This window comes from Cherax quadricarinatus, chromosome 55 (assembly GCF_038502225.1).
Source record: "Cherax quadricarinatus isolate ZL_2023a chromosome 55, ASM3850222v1, whole genome shotgun sequence".
Taxonomy (NCBI): Eukaryota; Metazoa; Arthropoda; class Malacostraca; order Decapoda; family Parastacidae; genus Cherax; species Cherax quadricarinatus.
In genome coordinates this window covers 14,949,975-14,968,718 of record NC_091346.1, presented here as the reverse complement: position 1 = coordinate 14,968,718, position 18,744 = coordinate 14,949,975, and the positions used below count along the sequence as shown (strand labels likewise).

Below are 18,744 nucleotides of genomic sequence, written 5' to 3'. Positions count from 1 at the left end.
CTTCACTGTAATTAGGATGGACATCAAGAAAGCTTCAGCAAGACCAAGACTGAGTTTAATGTACCTCTAGGGTGATCAAGGCTAAAATTACACATACACACACACACACACACACACACACACACACACACACACACACACACACACACACACACACACACACACACACCTTAGACAAGGTGGACAAAGACAGGATGTTCCAGGGAGGGGACACAGAAACAAGAGGCCACAATTGGAAGTTGAAGACACAAATGAGTCAGAGAGATAGTAGGAAGTATTTCTTCAGTCATAGAGTTGTAAGGCAGTGGAATAGCCTAGAAAATGACGTAGTGGAGGCAGGAACCATACACAGTTTTAAGACGAGGTTTGATAAAGCTCATGGAGCGGGGAGAGGAGGGCCCAGTAGCAACTGGTGAAGAGGCGGGGCCAGGAGCCTAGGACTCGACCCTGCAACCACAAATAGGTGAGTACAAATAGGAGGTGAGTACACACACACAGCAACCTTGCAACCACAAATAGGTGAGTATATATATATATATATATATATATATATATATATATATATATATATATATATATATATATATATATATATATATATATATATATATATATGTCGTGTGAATAGGCAGAACTTATGATCTTGGCTTAAATAGCAACGCTCATCTTGCCATATAAGACAAGTGAAAATTTGTGTATGCAATAATTTCTGCCAAAATCATTCTGAACCTAACGAAAAAATAAATTTCACTGTGTTTGTTTAGTATTAAATTACTGTAAACAAATCTAAAATATATTTAGTTAAGGGTTAGCTAAAATAAATGGCTCTTGTTATAATAAGGTTAGTAAGTTTTCTAAGATTCTTTTGCAAAATTAAAAATTTTTAAAAATTTTACATTAACATTAATGACAAAAATATATCTTTAAACGTATAAGAGAACATTTCAGAAAGGACTTAATTTTAAATGAGTTCTTGCTAATTGACCAGTTTTACATATTCGGCACGACATATATATATATATATATATATATATATATATATATATATATATATATATATATATATATATATATATATATATATATATATATATATATATATATATATATATATATATACATATATTTACACAAACATAAATATGTGCAACATTTGCATCTATTCTATAGACGTTTTACACCAAATCAAGAATCCTTTTAATGGACCAGAAAATGGATTATAAAGACTAAAAGATCACCGGCAGTGAATCTCTCTCAAGTCTTCAAAAAATAATGTGGTGAGGCTGAGGTCAATAACGTTTGTCGTGCGGCAGGAAAATAAATGAGGAAAATCACGAGAAAACTGGAATGTAAAAGGTAATGCTTGTTAAAAAAAAGGGTATTGAGAGAGAGAGAGAGAGAGAGAGAGAGAGAGAGTCTCCTCAGCCTCATATATAAGATGGAAATTGGATGAGGATACAGACCGTCCATGTGAGTGGGGCATACTCAAGGTGGGAGCAAATGGGTGCATCGTACTGAATTCTGCGTTCACTGCTGTGGGGAAGATGTTATACGTCTCTCTCGCGCTCGCTCTCTCGCTCTCTCTCTCTCTCTCTCTCTCTCTCTCTCTCTCTCTCTCTCTCTCTCTCTCTCTCTCTCTCTCTCTCTAACACTCTCATCAAGATTAATTAATCACCAATAGGTATTGTATCTAAAGTCAGATGTAGACAGACCTTCTCAGCTGTCTACCTTTCCCATGTACTCCATTGTAATACTCTTACCCACACTACCTTCCCACCCACCTTCATTCCCTCCCTCTCTTCCTCCCTCCCTCGCTCCTTCCCTTCATCTGCAGTGTTTCTTTCCATCTGGTCTGGTTCCCATCAGCCATCATGCCTCGCTCAGCGATCCTCCTCCCAGGCAGTACGGTTCTCCTGTCTGGTGTCTCACTATTCCCTAGCATAAATCCTGGTTAAATCGCCGTCATCTAACCCATTCTTCTGTTTATTTCTCCCCTAAGATCTGCCGATATTGTACCTGTACTGAAGAGATACATGTAGCGAGGGATATAAGAAAGATACATGGATAGATAGATAGACAGATAGATAGATAAGTAGAAAAATTGATACAGTGTGTTTGTATATATATATATATATATATATATATATATATATATATATATATATATATATATATATATATATATGTGTATATATGTGTGTATATATGTGTGTGTATTTGTGTGTGTGTTTTGTGTGTGTGTGTGTGTGTGTGTGTGTGTGTGTGTGTGTGTGTGTGTGTGTGTGTGTGTGTGTGTGTGTGTGTGTGTGTGTGTCTGTGTGTGTGTGTGTGTGTGTGTGTGTGTGTGTGTGTGTGTGTATGTGTGTCTGTGTGTGTGTTCAACAATTTTCCGTCTTGTACATTGAACTGATTCACTGATTTTCATTTTTTTTTCAATGTACCCTGACCTCTAGGGCTGAGCCCTAACCCTAGCTCTTAAAATTCATCATAAGAACACTCACCATTGTATCTGGATCTTTGAAATAATTTAACAGGTTATTTCAGCTAGGTCAACAGCGACCTCATCCATTAGAAATCATTTCGTTATTAGCGGAGGAAGTATCAAGCCTTACTAGACACGCTGAATGACTCGTTTCACCCTTCATAAAATGTGACAACTTTCTCACAAGAAGTAAAACTTTCATGGAACCGTCTGAAATCAATTTAGTTATGGTAAGCGTTGTTTACGACGCTGAAGGAGTGACTGATACTTGACAACGAGATATAGAGGACCTCTAAGAATCTTAATATTGAAGAGACGACTGCAGCATGCGAGACCCTCGTGTCTAACTGCTGCAACAGCTGCTGTAATAGTTACTGTAACAGCTGCTGTAATAGCCACTGTAACACGGGATGATGAAGTTTAAAACGTGATTGTAACTGTCACGACAGTAAATTAGAAAGTAGACAAAGGATCATTCCCTTTCATGCAGTCCTAACATGGGAGAGGTAGACCGTCTGCAAAGATTTATTTCTGTCTCTGGTAATAAAAACTGCTAGATCGTTACTACATGCAGTAAGATCACAGTCAACAGGTGATATCATAATGTGCAAAACAACCACTGTGAAAAGATAGTGAATTTCCAAGCGCTTTCGTGATTTCTCACACTATCTCTTCACAGTGGTTACTCTCTCTCACGCACACGCACACACACACACACACACACACACACACACACACACACACACACACACACACACACACACACACACACACACACACACACACACACACACACACACACACACACACACAAATATATATATATATATATATATATATATATATATATATATATATATATATATATATATGTATATGTATATTCAACGTACCGGCCGTCTCCCACCGTTTCCCACCGTCTCCCACCGTCTCCCACCACATTTAGTAATTTATACACAATAGTAGTTACTAGCCCCTTCATCCCGGCATTTTAGTCGCCTCTTACGAAGGAAGAATTCATACATACATACATGTAGACAATCATCACATATGTAAACGTAAGAGAGGCAGAAATATTTAATGAATGCCATACGTACAAAGTCTGTATTGTTTTTAAGCCGGAGAGCTCAACTCTGCTCCGGATGCAATGACTGGCTAATCTGGGAGTCTGAGGGAATGAGTTCAGAGCAAAATATGACTGTACCTGCAAATACCAGGCTTCAGCACTGTGCAACGAGGAAATCACCGAAGCAAATGAACTGAGGTAACGAGGTTACTTAGGAGTGGATCGTTACCTGAGAAGCCCATCGCCATAAAGCTATAAGAAAGTCCCTCTCACAAGAGACAGTTAAAAAGAAAGGACCAGTAACCCTGGCAGAGTGCATAACTTTTACCAGGCTTTCTCTTCACAATAAATACCTCCAGGTCATTACTCTAACAACCTAACTGTGTGAGTTGAGAGATGATCAATGATTCTTTGATGGCAACGAAGGGATCTTGACCCAAGGAATTGAAGATGGTCTTCCCTCGGATCAAACCTGATTTTCTGCCGTTTGTAAATCGCTGTATGACTCATAAGAACTAACAATAATTAAAAAATAATGAATTATTTGACATTAATCAGGTTTGATCCAAGGAAGAGAAAGGGAGCTCTAAGTAACATTGTAACCTTAGCCTGACCTAACCTAACCTAACCTAAACTAATCTAACCTAACCTAACTAAAACTAACCTAACCTAATCTAACCTAACCTAACCGAAACTAACCTAACCTAACCGAAACTAACTTAACCAAAACTAACCTAACCTAACCTAACCAAAACTAACCTAACCTAATCTAACCTAACCTAAGTTAAACTAACCTTACCTAAACTAACCTAACCAAAACTAACCTAACGTAAGTTAATCTAATCTAAACTAACCTAATCTAATCTATACTAATCCAACCTAGTCTAAATTAACTTAACCTGACCAAACAAAACCTCACATAACCTTACTCAATCTAACCCAAGTGCCATATGTAGATAAACTAGTATAAGAATTTAACTTACTAGAAACAACACTGGCTTAGAGACTGACCTTCTTGATGGCAGCCAATGAGAGAGTCCTTAAGAGAGACTGAAGAGAGGCGCTGGTCTGTAAGGGTCATACTGGCGCTGGAAGACCGAGGACCAGCCGACACTACGGTCCTCAGACCGCGACTATCGGTCCGATATTGACGACCCAATCAAGGCATTTGATGGGTTTAACAGGGGCTAATAGCGGCCCCACCAAGTCGCGCCTGGGTACTTTTCCTCTCCCACTCAAAACCCACTCGGTGATGCTCAGAACCCATTCTAACCCACTCAAAACTCACTTAAAATTCAACCAGACCTGCTTGAAACCCTCTCAAAACACGTTCAAAACACGTTCGAAAATGAAATCACAATCCTGCACGTTCAAAAGTTACTCATTCACTCTAAAAACCAACTCCAACGCACTCAAATGCACTCACACTTGCTAAACTGCTTTATAACGCTGAGATGCACTCAAACGCACTCAAAATCAACTCGAATACACTTACTGAACGGCATTTGTAATGCGCTAAGATATACTTAAGACGCTCAAATACACTCTGACCTCACTCCAGCTTTCTCAAACATAATCGAAATGCACTCAAAACACAAACTCAAACACTCAAACCCACTCGATCCCACTAAAACCCCTCTGAGTTAAACTCAAAACCCCACTCAGTCACAGCCTCCCCCCACTCCTAAGAGACACGTATAGATTTTACGTACACAAACACACACACACACACACACACACACACACACACACACACACACACACACACACACACACACACACACACACACACACACACACACACACACACACACACACACACATGTATATATATTCAAGGCCCTGCTTGCAGAACATAGTTTGGCTGTAAAGGAAGGCACCTTTCTAGTTTACTAGCACAAAGGCCTTTTTCTAGATAAAGTTGTAACCAAGGAAAGGCACTGTGCCGGGGAGAGTAAAATAGGCACTTTAAACAACGAGGTTTTAACACCTCCAGTAAGTTAATTCATTATATTTTTTGGGGATGGGGCGATATTTTTGTAAAGTTTTCTCATCCGCGACAAAGAATGAGTCGAGAAGTTTTTAAATGAGCCATCAACCCTGATATTGCTGGACATACAGTTATGTTCACCTCCTGAGAGAGAGAGAGAGAGAGAGAGAGAGAGAGTACATGGGAAAACTGACAGGAGATAATTTGAGCTGTCCACACTGAGGTTATCTGTTGAGAAGAGATGTATACTGATGTTTGGATAAAGATCTTTTGTTTATTATGTAGCTTTATGAGTCAAGGATAGAAAAGCAGAGAGAGAGAGAGAGAGAGAGAGAGAGAGAGAGAGAGAGAGAGAGAGAGAGAGAGAGAGAGAGGCAGCCAGGAAGCTTACAGCACTTCGCCGTATCTCCCATCTGCTTGACAGTAGGGGTTGCAAGATCCTGTACGAGGCACAAGTACGCTCACACCTTGAGTATGCTCCACTTTCTTGGTTTGCCTGCCCCCCCTCTCATCTGCGACTGCTTGACAGAGTAGAGAACAGAGCAAGACGTCTCATCTCTCGTCTGGACCCATGCTGGATAGATCTGTCATTTCAGCAGAGCCTTCAACATAGGAGGGATGTGGGTGGCCTTACTGTTATGTACAAGGCCAATATTGTCAAAATACCACACTTGGACCCACTTTGAGGACAGCGTGAAACAAGCTTTTATGCCTACAAGACGGGCAAAGCAGCAACTTCACTCTGGCTGTATCCTTCTCCAGAACATCACTCCATCTGAGATCATACATACCCAGGATGACTCGAGTATGGAACACATTCGTACAGCATAATGATGTCAACGAGATAAAGTCAGTTGATCAAATGAAAATGCTGGCCCACAGATGGCTCCAACTTCATCCTGTTTCCTACTTGTATGTCTCATAACAATAAAAAATGCTTTCAAATGAGCTGATGTAGGTAACAGCTCTTAGCTTGTCAATAAAGTTAGGAATCCTTAACCTGTAAATAGCTTGTCAATAAAGCGTAGGGATCCTAACCTTGTCAAACCCTGAATAGAGAGAGAGAGAGAGAGAGAGAGAGAGAGAGAGAGAGAGAGAAGTAGTTTATATATTAAGCAATATTCCGTTGTTCATGTAATTCTCAAACGTTTCTGTGGGTTATAGAAAAACTTCTGTGTTTCGGTCAGGGCAAAAATAGTTTTGTTTTAGGTTGAGAAAGTAACTTTGCTGACAGTACAAAACAGAACACAAGTGTAAAGTAGATTTTTGCCCCAATATGAACATTGATAAAATGCAGGAAGATGATACTTGTGATACGTGATTCTGTCTACCACATCCATGAACACTAGCAATCCCTACCACTACCACCCGCCACTACTACCATCACCACGACTTCAATAACAACTACTACCACCCTCCACTACTACCACCACCATGACTCCAATATCAACCACTACCAACCCCCACTACCACCACGACTCCAATAACAACCACTACCACCCTCCACTACTATCACCACGACTCCAATATCAACCACTACCACCCGCCACTACCACTACCACCACGACTCCAATAACAATCACTATCATCCTCCACTACTACCACCGACTCCAATAACAACCATTATCACTACCACCACCACCACCATAACTCCAATAACAACCACTATCACTACCACCACCACCACCATAACTCCAATAACCACCACCACCACTCGCCACTGCTACTACTACCACCACTACCACTACCACGACGCGAATAACAACCACTACCACTACCACCCACAGCTACTTCCATCACCACCACTATCGTCACAACCACAACAACAAAAGCAACAAGATATACCACCATTACAACAACAACACACAAGAAACAACATCACGAATACAACGAAAACAACAAAACAACTACAGCAACAATAACAACAACTATAACATTAACAACTACAACAATAACAATAACAACTACAACAACAATAATATCAAAAATATTAACTACAACACCAACAATAATAGCTACTACAACAACAACAACAACAGCTACAACAATAATAACTACAACACCAACAATAATAGCAACTATAACAGTAACAACTACAACAGTAATAACAACTACAGCAATAATAACAACTACTTCAATAGCAACAATAACAGCAAAAATAACAATGATAACAACTACAACAGCAATAACAACAACTACAACAACAATAACAACAGTGATTACAACAACAACAACAACAGCAATCTGTACCAAGGCTTCCATAACAGCAAATAAATCGAACCTCTTGGACATATTTTTCACTCGGCCATAAACGTAATTTTTCTCAAAATATTCAAGACAGTGTTTATGTTTGTGGCTTATGCATGTGGCTGGCCAGGACGATATATCAGAGTATTCTCTCAGTGTGTGTTGGGTGTCGTGCTGATGTCACAACCCACACGTAATACTCCTTCGTGTGACGAAGACTTTCTTCTTCGTGTGCGTGTGTGTACATGCGGGTTAAAGAATGTCATTCTGGCGTCTGAAACATAAGGAATATTTCAGGATAGGTCCCGCAAGATGACTGGGCTGAAGCTGGACTTCCACTTAAGATAAGATAAGATAAGATTTCGTTCGGATTTTTAACCCCGGAGGGTTAGCCACCCAGGATAACCCAAGAAAGTCAGTGCGTCATCGAAGACTGTCTAACTTATTTCCATTGGGGTCCTTAATCTTGTCCCCCAGGATGCGACCCACACCAGTCGACTAACACCCAGGTACCTATTTGCTGCTAGGTGAACAGGACAACAGGTGTAAGGAAACACGTCGAAATGTCTCCACCCGCCGGGAATCGAACCCGGGCCCTCCGTGTGTGAAGCGGGAGCTTTAGCCACCAGGCCACCGGGCCACCGGGCTCACCCTTGAGCCCCATCACGAGTCTACACTTCAGAAAATGATTGAGACGAAGAGGCTGAAATATATTTCCACTTCAGTTCCAATTTCCTGTAAAATTGGTAGTGGTTCCCACACCGGATGGTTGAGCCGGGTGACCGGCTGGTTGAGCCGGGTGACTAGCTGGCTTCTAAGAGATGACTTTCTTCCTTCTTACCTTCCGTAAGCTGTTTGGTTCGACTCGGAAGAGCTGAGGGACTGAACACCACTTAAGTCTGAGGGGACTGATCACCTGAAATTTCCTCTTCTCAGCTTCCACCGTTAATTCTCTGTATTGGACGGATAAAGCCAGTGACTGACGAAACGTCTAGACAATAAAGATTCCCAAGTGTTGTACATGTGTTTTAGTCGTCTAATTCTCGGTGTTTCTTAGCCCATTATTGTAAAAAAGAAATCAATGTGCAAATAACCCGCACAGAAGAGAAATAATCTCAGCACAGCGTTTCGGTCCGACTTGGACCATTAACTAGAGCGGACCGAAACGTCGTTCTAAGTTTCTTCCCTCCTATGTGCGGATTATTCGTGTATTGTTCCAGTCACGGTATTGTGCCCTTATATTCTTGACACCTCAACTCGGTTGATTCTTTTACTGCTCCAGGAACTGGAAGATAATCTGATGCGATTTTTTATTCCCAGTGAATGAACCATCCTCTCTGGCAGCTCTAAAGTTAACCATGAAAATATCCAAAACACATCCAGACTGGTGGCTGGTCTAGTCTGAATGACTACGGTGGTTTCGACAGTGATTTTCGCCTTGGTCGTTCCATACGGCGGTGTTCCCAACCTTGGTGTGTCCCTACGACAGTGTCCTCAGCGTCAGTGTGTATGTGTACAATGGTAATGTGTTCGCTTTATTACATGTAAGTAGGCGGATATGTGTAAATAAAGAGGAGCAAAGTGGCCACTTCAGCGCATATCAGCATAAACCAGCAGCGACAAGATCGTGTCCGATCCCCCTACTCATGCAAATCCGTTCACGAAGCGGGTGTACAGGAGTGCATATTGAGTGAGACATTATACACACACACACACACACACACACACACACAGAGGCAGGGGTGGGACAAGGGGTCACAACTGGAAGCTGAAGACTCAGACGGAGTCACAGGGACGTTAGGAAGTATTTCTTCAGTCATAGAGTTGTCAGCAAGTGGAATAGCCTAGCAAGTGAAGTAGTGGAGGCAGGAACCATACATAGTTTTAAGAAGAGGTATGACAAAGCTCAGGAAGCAGAGAGAGAGGATCCAGTAGCGATCAGTGAAGAGGCGGGGCCAGGAGCTGAGTCTCGACCCCTGCAACCACAATTAGGTGAGTACAATTAGGTGAGTACACACACACACACACACACACACACACACACACACACACACACACACACACACACACACACACACACACACATACACACACACATACACACACAGGAGGGGTAGGGATGGGACATGATAGCAACATTTAAAATACTGAAAGGAATTAACGAGGTGGATAGAGGCAGAATGTTTTAGAGATGTGACATAACAACAAGGGGTCACAACTGGAAGCTGAAAACTCAGATGAGTCACAGGGATGTTAGGAAGTATTTCTTCAGTCATAGAGTTGTTAGGAAGTGGAACAATCTGGAGAGTGATGTAATGGAGGCAGGATCCATACATAGCTTTAAGAAAAGATAGGAAAAAGTTTATGGAGCAGCGAGAGAGTGCACCCAGTAGCGACCAGCGACGAGACAGGGCTAGAATCTGCGACTCGACCCCTGTAGCCACAAATAGTGAGAACAAATAGGTGAGTACAGCAGCTAACTACCTCAGCTTTCACAAAGGCTTCTATAACAGCCCTCGGTGTAGGTTTTCCACAAATCTTTTATTTTTAGGCCGTGACACACAATATATTTTAGGTATTTTATAGACTTAGTTGACGCAGGCAGAGGCGAGTCTGTGTATGTCTAACGCGCTTGATCGCGCTAAAGTGCGTTGTACACCAGGGCTATTGGTGTTCCAAAGGGTAACTCAATATCTCTGTGTCCCTGTGTCTTTGTAGTAATGTGTCCACATGTCTCTCCCTATTACTTTATGTTCCTCTCTCTCTCTCTCTCTCTCTCTCTCTCTCTCTCTCTCTCTCTCTCTCTCTCTCTCTCTCTCTCTCTAGATCTATATTACTGCTTCTTGTACCTCCTGTGTTCCACTTTCTTCAGTTTGAAATGAATAAAAGAAAGATCGCAGATGTTATTCACTGTGCATCGTCCATGCTCGTGTTTCTGTTGTATTCAGTATTTTTTCGGCTTGTTCCATTTTAGATGAAGAGGACTGGATGTTCACTCCCCTTTGATCTTGTATGATGTGGAAAAAGGCATTGATTATTTACACTCAGAGACACACGCCTACTCACACTCACACATAAACACACGCATAATGGTTGTGACATTAGAAGGAACTATGAAACTAGACGGAGGAAGAAAATTGCATAGTTACCAGAGAAAATATAACGAGTACCAAGAAGCTAGTGGCTGGGTCAGTTTATTGTGGGTTGAGATGCTGTACAGGGGACACTGACTCGACCCTTGTAAACACAAATCGGCGAGTGCAAAAATATAGAGTATTTTCTAAAATATTAGAGTTAAAAAAATCTTTTAAAAAAAGATTCAGATATGGTACCTAACGTACATTAATACAAAAATTCACGAGAACCTACCTACAGGACCTACTCAGTATAGAGACAATACAATTCCCTCAATGGTGGCATCCTGCTGGTAGTGACAAGTTGTTGGTCTAGTACGTTTGAATTTCCATTTCCATCCCTAGATCAATTCAGATTACTACCCATCCATCAAACATTTAAAAACACCAACGGGTTAAACTCCCAAAAAACATATGGAGATTAAATAAAAACATCTATCAATACAAACATAATATATTTACCTGCAGGTTTCCCGTGTTTGTTTTACTGCTTCAGCTTCCTGTGTTTCCGGTATTTAATCCGCAAAAAGATTTATGTAGATTTAAAAGCCTCTCTGGCTATGTAGCACACACACACACACACACACACACACACACACACACACACACACACACATGATAAAGCTCTTGGAGCAGGAAGAGTGACCTAGTAGCAGCCAGTGAAGAGGCGGGGCCAGGAGCTGTGAATCGACTCTTGCAACCACACCTAGGTGAGTACACACACACATTCATTCTCTTTAAATCACCTATACCTATTGCTTCTGAAAAACAAAAATACATTTTTTTACTAGAAGGCAATAAAGAACAGGTGAGACGACACATGAGTAGTTGAGGTCAGGGGTCATACCAATAAATGAGAAAGAGAGAGAGAGAGAGAGAGAGAGAGAGAGAGAGAGAGAGAGAGAGTGAGAGAGAGAGAGAGAGAGAGAGAGAGAGAGAGAGAGAGAGAGAGAGAGAGAGAGAGTCTTCCTCGGGAGCCAGAGACGGGTCATCGCAAGATTGAGACCCGTGCCAGGACTACGGTCTTGGCGAACATTATACATACGAGAGAGAGAGAGAGAGAGAGAGAGAGAGAGAGAGAGAGAGAGAGAGAGAGAGAGAGAGAGAGAGAGAGAGAGAGAGAGAGAGAGAGAGAGAGAGAGAGAGAGAGAGAGAGAGTAGTCCATTCTTGGTCCAGACCGATAAACCTGAACCTAGTATCTCATCTTATCAGCGTTACCTTACGTTCCTGTTCGTGAACATTGCATACACACACGCATATATATATATATATATATATATATATATATATATATATATATATATATATATATATATATATATATACATATATATATATATATACATATATATATATATATATATATATATATATATATATATATACATGTATATATATCTAGGTATAGGATATATATATATATATATATATGATATATATATATACATATATAGCATATATATATATATATATATATATATATATATTATATTATTATATATACCTATATATATATATATATATATATAATATATATATATATATATATATATATATATATATATATATATATATATATATATATATATATATATATATATATATAATATATAATTATTATATATATATAATATAAGTTGTGACCCACAACCAGGGGAGAGTACTACCGTCCTGCCAAGTGAGTGTAAAACGGAAGCCTGTAATTGTTTTACATGATGGTAGGATTGCTGGTGTCCATTTTTCTGTCTCATAAACATGCAAGATTTCAGTTATGTCTTGCTACTTCTACTTACACTTAGGTCACACTACATGTACATGTACAAGCATATATATACACACCCCTCTGGGTTTTCTGCTATTTTCTTTCTAGTTCTTGTTCTTGTTTATCTCCATGGGTAAGTGGAACAGAATACTTGCTCCGTAAGCCATGCGTGTTGTAAGAGGCGACTAAAATGCCAGGAGCAAGGGGCTAGTAACCCCTTCTCCTGTATATATTACTAAATGTAAAAGGAGAAAATTTCGTTTTTCCTTTTGGGCCACCCTTCCTCTGTGGGATACGGATGGTGTGTTGAAAGAAAGAAGATATATATATATATATATATATATATATATATATATATATATATATATATATATATATATATATATATATATATATATATATATATATATATATATATATATATATATATATATATATATATATATATATATATATATATATATATATATATATATATATATATATATATATATATATATATATATATATATATATATATATATATATATATATATATATATATATATATATATATATATATCAAATTAACCATCTGAAAGAATATAGAAATTCCAAGCACTTTCGTGACTACTCACATTATCAAGGAACCTATATAGTTCCTTGATAATGATAGTCACGAAAGCTTGGAATTTCTATTCTTTCAGAGTGGTTGTTTTGTTTATATTTTGAAATCACCTGTTTACTGTGATCTTATTGCATATATATATATATATATATACAATTTCTGTATTAATGTTTCGGATGTTTCTCTTTCCATTATCAGAATCTAAATTATATTACAATATAAGCAAGGTAAAATTAAAAAAAGAAATCCATCACGATGACGAGTTGAACAACCCGACTAAAATAATTCAGTGTGATTTATAACAAAAATATCTTTGTGCATAAAAACATTTTAAAGATCATATTGAAAATTTCGGACCCATTATGAATAATTTAGGTAGAATTGAAATAGAAAACGATATACAAAGAGCAGAGTGATAACAGAAGTTAACACAATTCAAATGAAATTACCAAAGACTAATGATTTTGTAACTCCGAGTGAATTTTTTAATAAGGTAATCAGATATATTATAAAAATTCCTTAATAATTCAGTCTAAAGAGAATCTTTAACATTCAGACAAAGATTATTTTATGGGTATTTTTAAAGAGATTATTAATATTACTTTAGTTTAAAACTATTATACATATCAGGTGTCGGAAACATTTCTGTAATGGTAAACTATAGTAAATTATTAAGTGTCTTCATAAAACAAACAATGGTGTTAATCTTTTCACTAAATGCTAAAGATGGAAAGAAAATATTAAGAAAAACTAAGAGTTGAAATATACTAAATGCCGGGGAAAAAGACAGGCACACTGTCCACAAAGGACAGCAACACTAACAGTTCTGACAAAAACGACTGAAATCCCCCATTGATACAAAACAGCAAACCAACTGTGGCGTCCCACGAACCTTGCTTCCCTCCACTCAAATGAAATTCTCCGTTAAGAAAAGCGTGTTCTGTAGCCATCAAAGGCCTTTAGAATGCTGTTGTCCGCTACCTGTCTACAAGCACTTTGGCTGACCATCAATGCTAGTATTTTTTTACACCCCTGACCAACAGAAGGTGAGGCTGGGGACGGGAGCCCTCACGACAGGAAATGGTTCTTGTGGTAACAAGTGGAGAGTTAGAGCGTGATAAACACAGATGCCATACCATGGAAACTAAGTAGCAGAGTAGAATAGAGAGATAGAGCAAAGAGAGAGAGAGAGAGAGAGAGAGAGAGAGAGAGAGAGAGAGAGAGAGAGAGAGAGAGAGAGAGAGAGAGAGAGAGAGAGAGAGAGAGTTAGTTGAACAAATGAAATTGCTGGCCCACAGATGGCTCCAACTTCATCCTGCCCCACATCTGCATGTTTCACAACAATAAAAAGGCTTTCAAGTGAGATGATGTAGGTAACAGCTCTGAGCCTGACACTGAAGTTAGGAATCCTCCGCCTTGGAAAACCCTATGAGAGAGAGAGAGAGAGAGAGAGAGAGAGAGAGAGAGAGAGAGAGAGAGAGAGAGAGAGAGAGAGAGAGAGAGAGAGAGAGAGAGAGAAAGAGAGAGAAAGAACAAGAGCGAGACACACAGAAAATTAACATAAGAACACAAACCTTCATTGTACACCAGCAGAGACCAACACCAATAAGGAATTTACACTAGACAAAGTGTGACTCTCTGGCCCTACGTTATGTTACCCCTTCTCTCTCTCTCTCTCTCTCTCTCTCTCTCTCTCTCTCCCCTACCAACTCACCAGTCACATTAAAATGATTGTATTTAATGTTTTCATTGAGTAATTAATCACCAGCGATAAGGTTAATGTGATCTCTATCAATTACATGAAACACAAGTTAATATTTATATAATGGATCGACTCCAGCCTCATTTGTTATTCACTAATCACTTAATACAGCCGACTAATTTAATTCTAACTTTTATTTTAGGAAGTTTGGTTATTGTAACTCCTATTAAGGCTAATTTTATTTAGAAAAATATTGATTAGGAAATGATAGAGTTAGAGAAATCTCTATTTAGGGCTAAGCCTATTTGCTGTGGTAGAGGTAATTAGAGCAAAATTTAATTATGGTTATTTTGGTTAGAGCAAAGTAAGGTTAGATTAACTTTGATCAGAGCAAAGTTAGGTTATTATGACTTTAATTAGAGCAAGGCTAATGGTGATGTATATTAATTTAGGCTAAAGAGAAAAATGGCACAATACGGGTTATTTGTGTTGTGTTAAATTTGGATGTGCTAGATGGTACAAGCGTCAACGTTTATCCTATAATTGCTAATAATTACGAAAGCATTTCTCTTTTCTCGACACCTCCACCACCACCACCAACAACCATCACCACCACCACCACCAACAACAACCATCACCATCACCAACAACAATAACCATCACCACCACCAGCAACAACAACCATCACCACCACCAACAACAAAAACCATCAATACCCCCAACAACAACAACTACCATCACCACCACCAACAACAACAACCACCATCACCACCACCACCAACAACAACCATCACCACCATCACCAACAACCATCACCACCACCAACAACAACAACCATCATCACCACCAACATCTACCACCAGTATTCACTTCCTAATCTGTCTCCCCAGGGGCTGAGGCAGAATCAACTGAGGGCTGGTGGCTGGGACGACCTCGCCCTTACTTCGCTGACTCTCCCACCAATTTCACCATCATCTCTGGTCAGACTGCTTATCTTCCCTGCAGAGTCCACATGCTGGGGGACAGATCCGTAAGTATCCTAGGATAGTGGGGGATATGCATGGGCTGGGGAAGGAGACAGGGAGAATCCTTCGACCGGGAAGGGAGTGAGGAAGTATTTGTTTGGATAGGGAGTGAGGAAAGGAGAAACGGAAAATTCTTAATAAGGGAGAGAGAAAGAAATGTATCCTTAGGCTTGAGGTGACAATATCCTTAGTTAGTGGGGAGGGAGAGAGGGAGTGGGAGAGGGAGGGAACTTCAGGAGGATTTTTAGGGAACTTCAGGAGGATTATTAGGGAACTTCAGGAGGATTATTAGGGAACTTCAGGAGGATTTAGACAAACTCTATTCTTGGTCAAAAAAGTGGCAGATGCAGTTCAATGTAGATAAATGCAAGGTTCTGAAGCTCGGGAGTGTCCATAACCCTAGCACTTATAAGTTAAATAATGTAGAACTTAGCCATACAGATTGCGAAAAGGACTTGGGGGTTATGGTAAGCAGCAACCTGAAACCAAGACAGCAATGCCTAAGCGTACGTAATAAGGCAAATAGATTATTGGGATTTATATCAAGAAGTGTAAGCAACAGAAGTCCAGAGGTCATACTGCAGCTTTATACATCATTAGTAAGGCCTCACCTAGATTATGCAGCTCAATTCTGGTCTCCATATTACAGAATGGATATAAATTCGTTAGAAAACATTCAGCGTAGAATGACTAAATTAATACATAGCATTAGAAATCTTCCTTATGAAGAAAGATTGAAGACTCTTAAATTACATTCACTTGTTAGAAGAAGAATGAGGGGAGACCTGATCGAAGTGTATAAGTGGAAGATGAGTATTAATAAAGGGGATATTAATAAGGTCTTGAGGATGTCTCTCCAAGAGAGAACCCGCAATAATGGATTTAAATTAGACAAGTTTAGATTTAGAAAGGGCATAGGAAAGTATTGGTTTGGAAATAGGGTAGTTGACGAGTGGAACAGTCTACCTAGTTGGGTTATTGAGGCTAGGACTTTAGGTAGCTTCAAATTTAGGTTGGATAAATATATGAGTGGGAGGGGTTGGATTTGAGTGGGACTTGCAAATGAGTTGGTAGAGTTATCAGACCTTATTTCTTGGGGAGCATTGAAAACTGGGTTGGGCATTTGTTTTGTTAGTGGGATGGATTGCAAAGGACCTGCCGAGTATGGACCAACAGGCCTGCTGCAGTGATCCTCTTTTCTTATGTTCTTATGTTCTTATGAGAGAGGAAGGAAGAGAGGGAGGAAAAGACAAATTCTAAACCAGAAATGGGAAAGAAAAATTCGTGTCCTTTTCAAGGGTGAGAGAGAGGGAATATCTGTTGACGAGGATGGGAGTGAGCGAGGTAATATTTTTAGCCTGGGAGGAAGTGAGGGAATATCACCTGAGAGGAAGGGAGCATCTTAGTAGTTAAGAGACAACTCGAAAGAGTGATCATGTTCAATTGGAAATACATGTGACTTAAGAAGCGAAAATGAAACGTAAATAATAATGACCAAAGAAAATACGAAATATAATGTGTTCAGATAGTATTTTTTTAGGAACTAATTGGAATTTAATATTACAAGGAACAGATATAAATAACTTATGCATACGAACTTGGAATCAAAAAGTTTATTCAAAAGAGGAAGAAAATAATGAAGAATGGTTTAATGGCTGTCAAAAAAATTGTTAGAAAGGCGGTCAAAAAATTTGTTAGAGAGACGGCCAAAAGTTTGTTAGACTGTCAAAAAATTTGTTAGAAAGGCGGTCAAAAAATTTGTTAGAAAGGCGGTCAAAAAATTTGTTAGAGATTCAGTAGGACCAGGAATGAATATACAAATGAAAGATGAGAGGAAGAGAGAAACTTTGAAGAATAATTGTGGAGAAGAACAATACATAGCGAATATTTTATTCAAGTTTGTAAAAGCAAACGGAATTATAAGAACCAAATACCAAGAATAAACGAGAAATTCGCTGAAGTTGAGGAGAAAATGCGTGAGGCATTAAAGAGAAAATGCCTGAGGTATTAAAGAGAAAATGCGTGAGGTATTAAAGAGAAAATGCGTGAGGTATTAAAGAGAAAATGCGTGAGGTATTAAATTGAAAATGCGTGAGGTATTAAAGAGAAAATGCGTGAGGTATTAAAGAGAAAATGCCTGAGGTATTAAAGAGAAAATGCGTGAGGTATTAAAGAGAAAATGCGTGAGGTATTAAAGAGAAAATGCGTGAGATATTAAATTAAAAATGCGTGAGGTATTAAAGAGAAAATGCGTGAGATATTAAATTAAAAATGCGTGAGGTATTAAAGAGAAAATGCGTGAGGTATTAAAGAGAAAATGCGTGAGGTATTAAAGAGAAAATGCGTGAGGTATTAAAGAGAAAATGCCTGAGGTATTAAAGAGAAAATGCGTGAGGTATTAAAGAGAAAATGCGTGAGGTATTAAAGAGAAAATGCGTGAGATATTAAAGAGAAAATGCGTGAGGTATTAAAGAGAAAATGCGTGAGGTATTAAAGAGAAAATGCGTGAGGTATTAAAGAGAAAATGCGTGAGGTATTAAAGAGAAAATGCCTGAGGTATTAAAGAGAAAGTTCCAAATTCCTTTACATAACAAGATATTTTAATCTTAGAAGAAATGAGTTCCATTTTCAACATACGAATTCCAACCAGATAACTGAAGCTTAAGACACTGCAAGTAGCTAAAGAAGAAGTCAAGAAATTACTCCTAGACACTACCAGACACAAGCA

The 18,744-nt window shown here is 38.9% G+C and overlaps 1 protein-coding gene across 1 annotated transcript in view; it reads left to right on the top strand.

Moving 5' to 3' along the window:
- The window catches only part of LOC128698997 (kin of IRRE-like protein 1), a 199,845-nt gene that overhangs the window by 79,508 nt on the left and 101,593 nt on the right, over positions 1-18,744 (top strand). Inside the window, exon 2 of the mRNA XM_070096766.1 lies at positions 15,882-16,021. Within this exon, the coding sequence (XP_069952867.1) occupies positions 15,882-16,021 (140 nt within the window). The remainder of the gene's footprint in view (positions 1-15,881; positions 16,022-18,744) is intronic.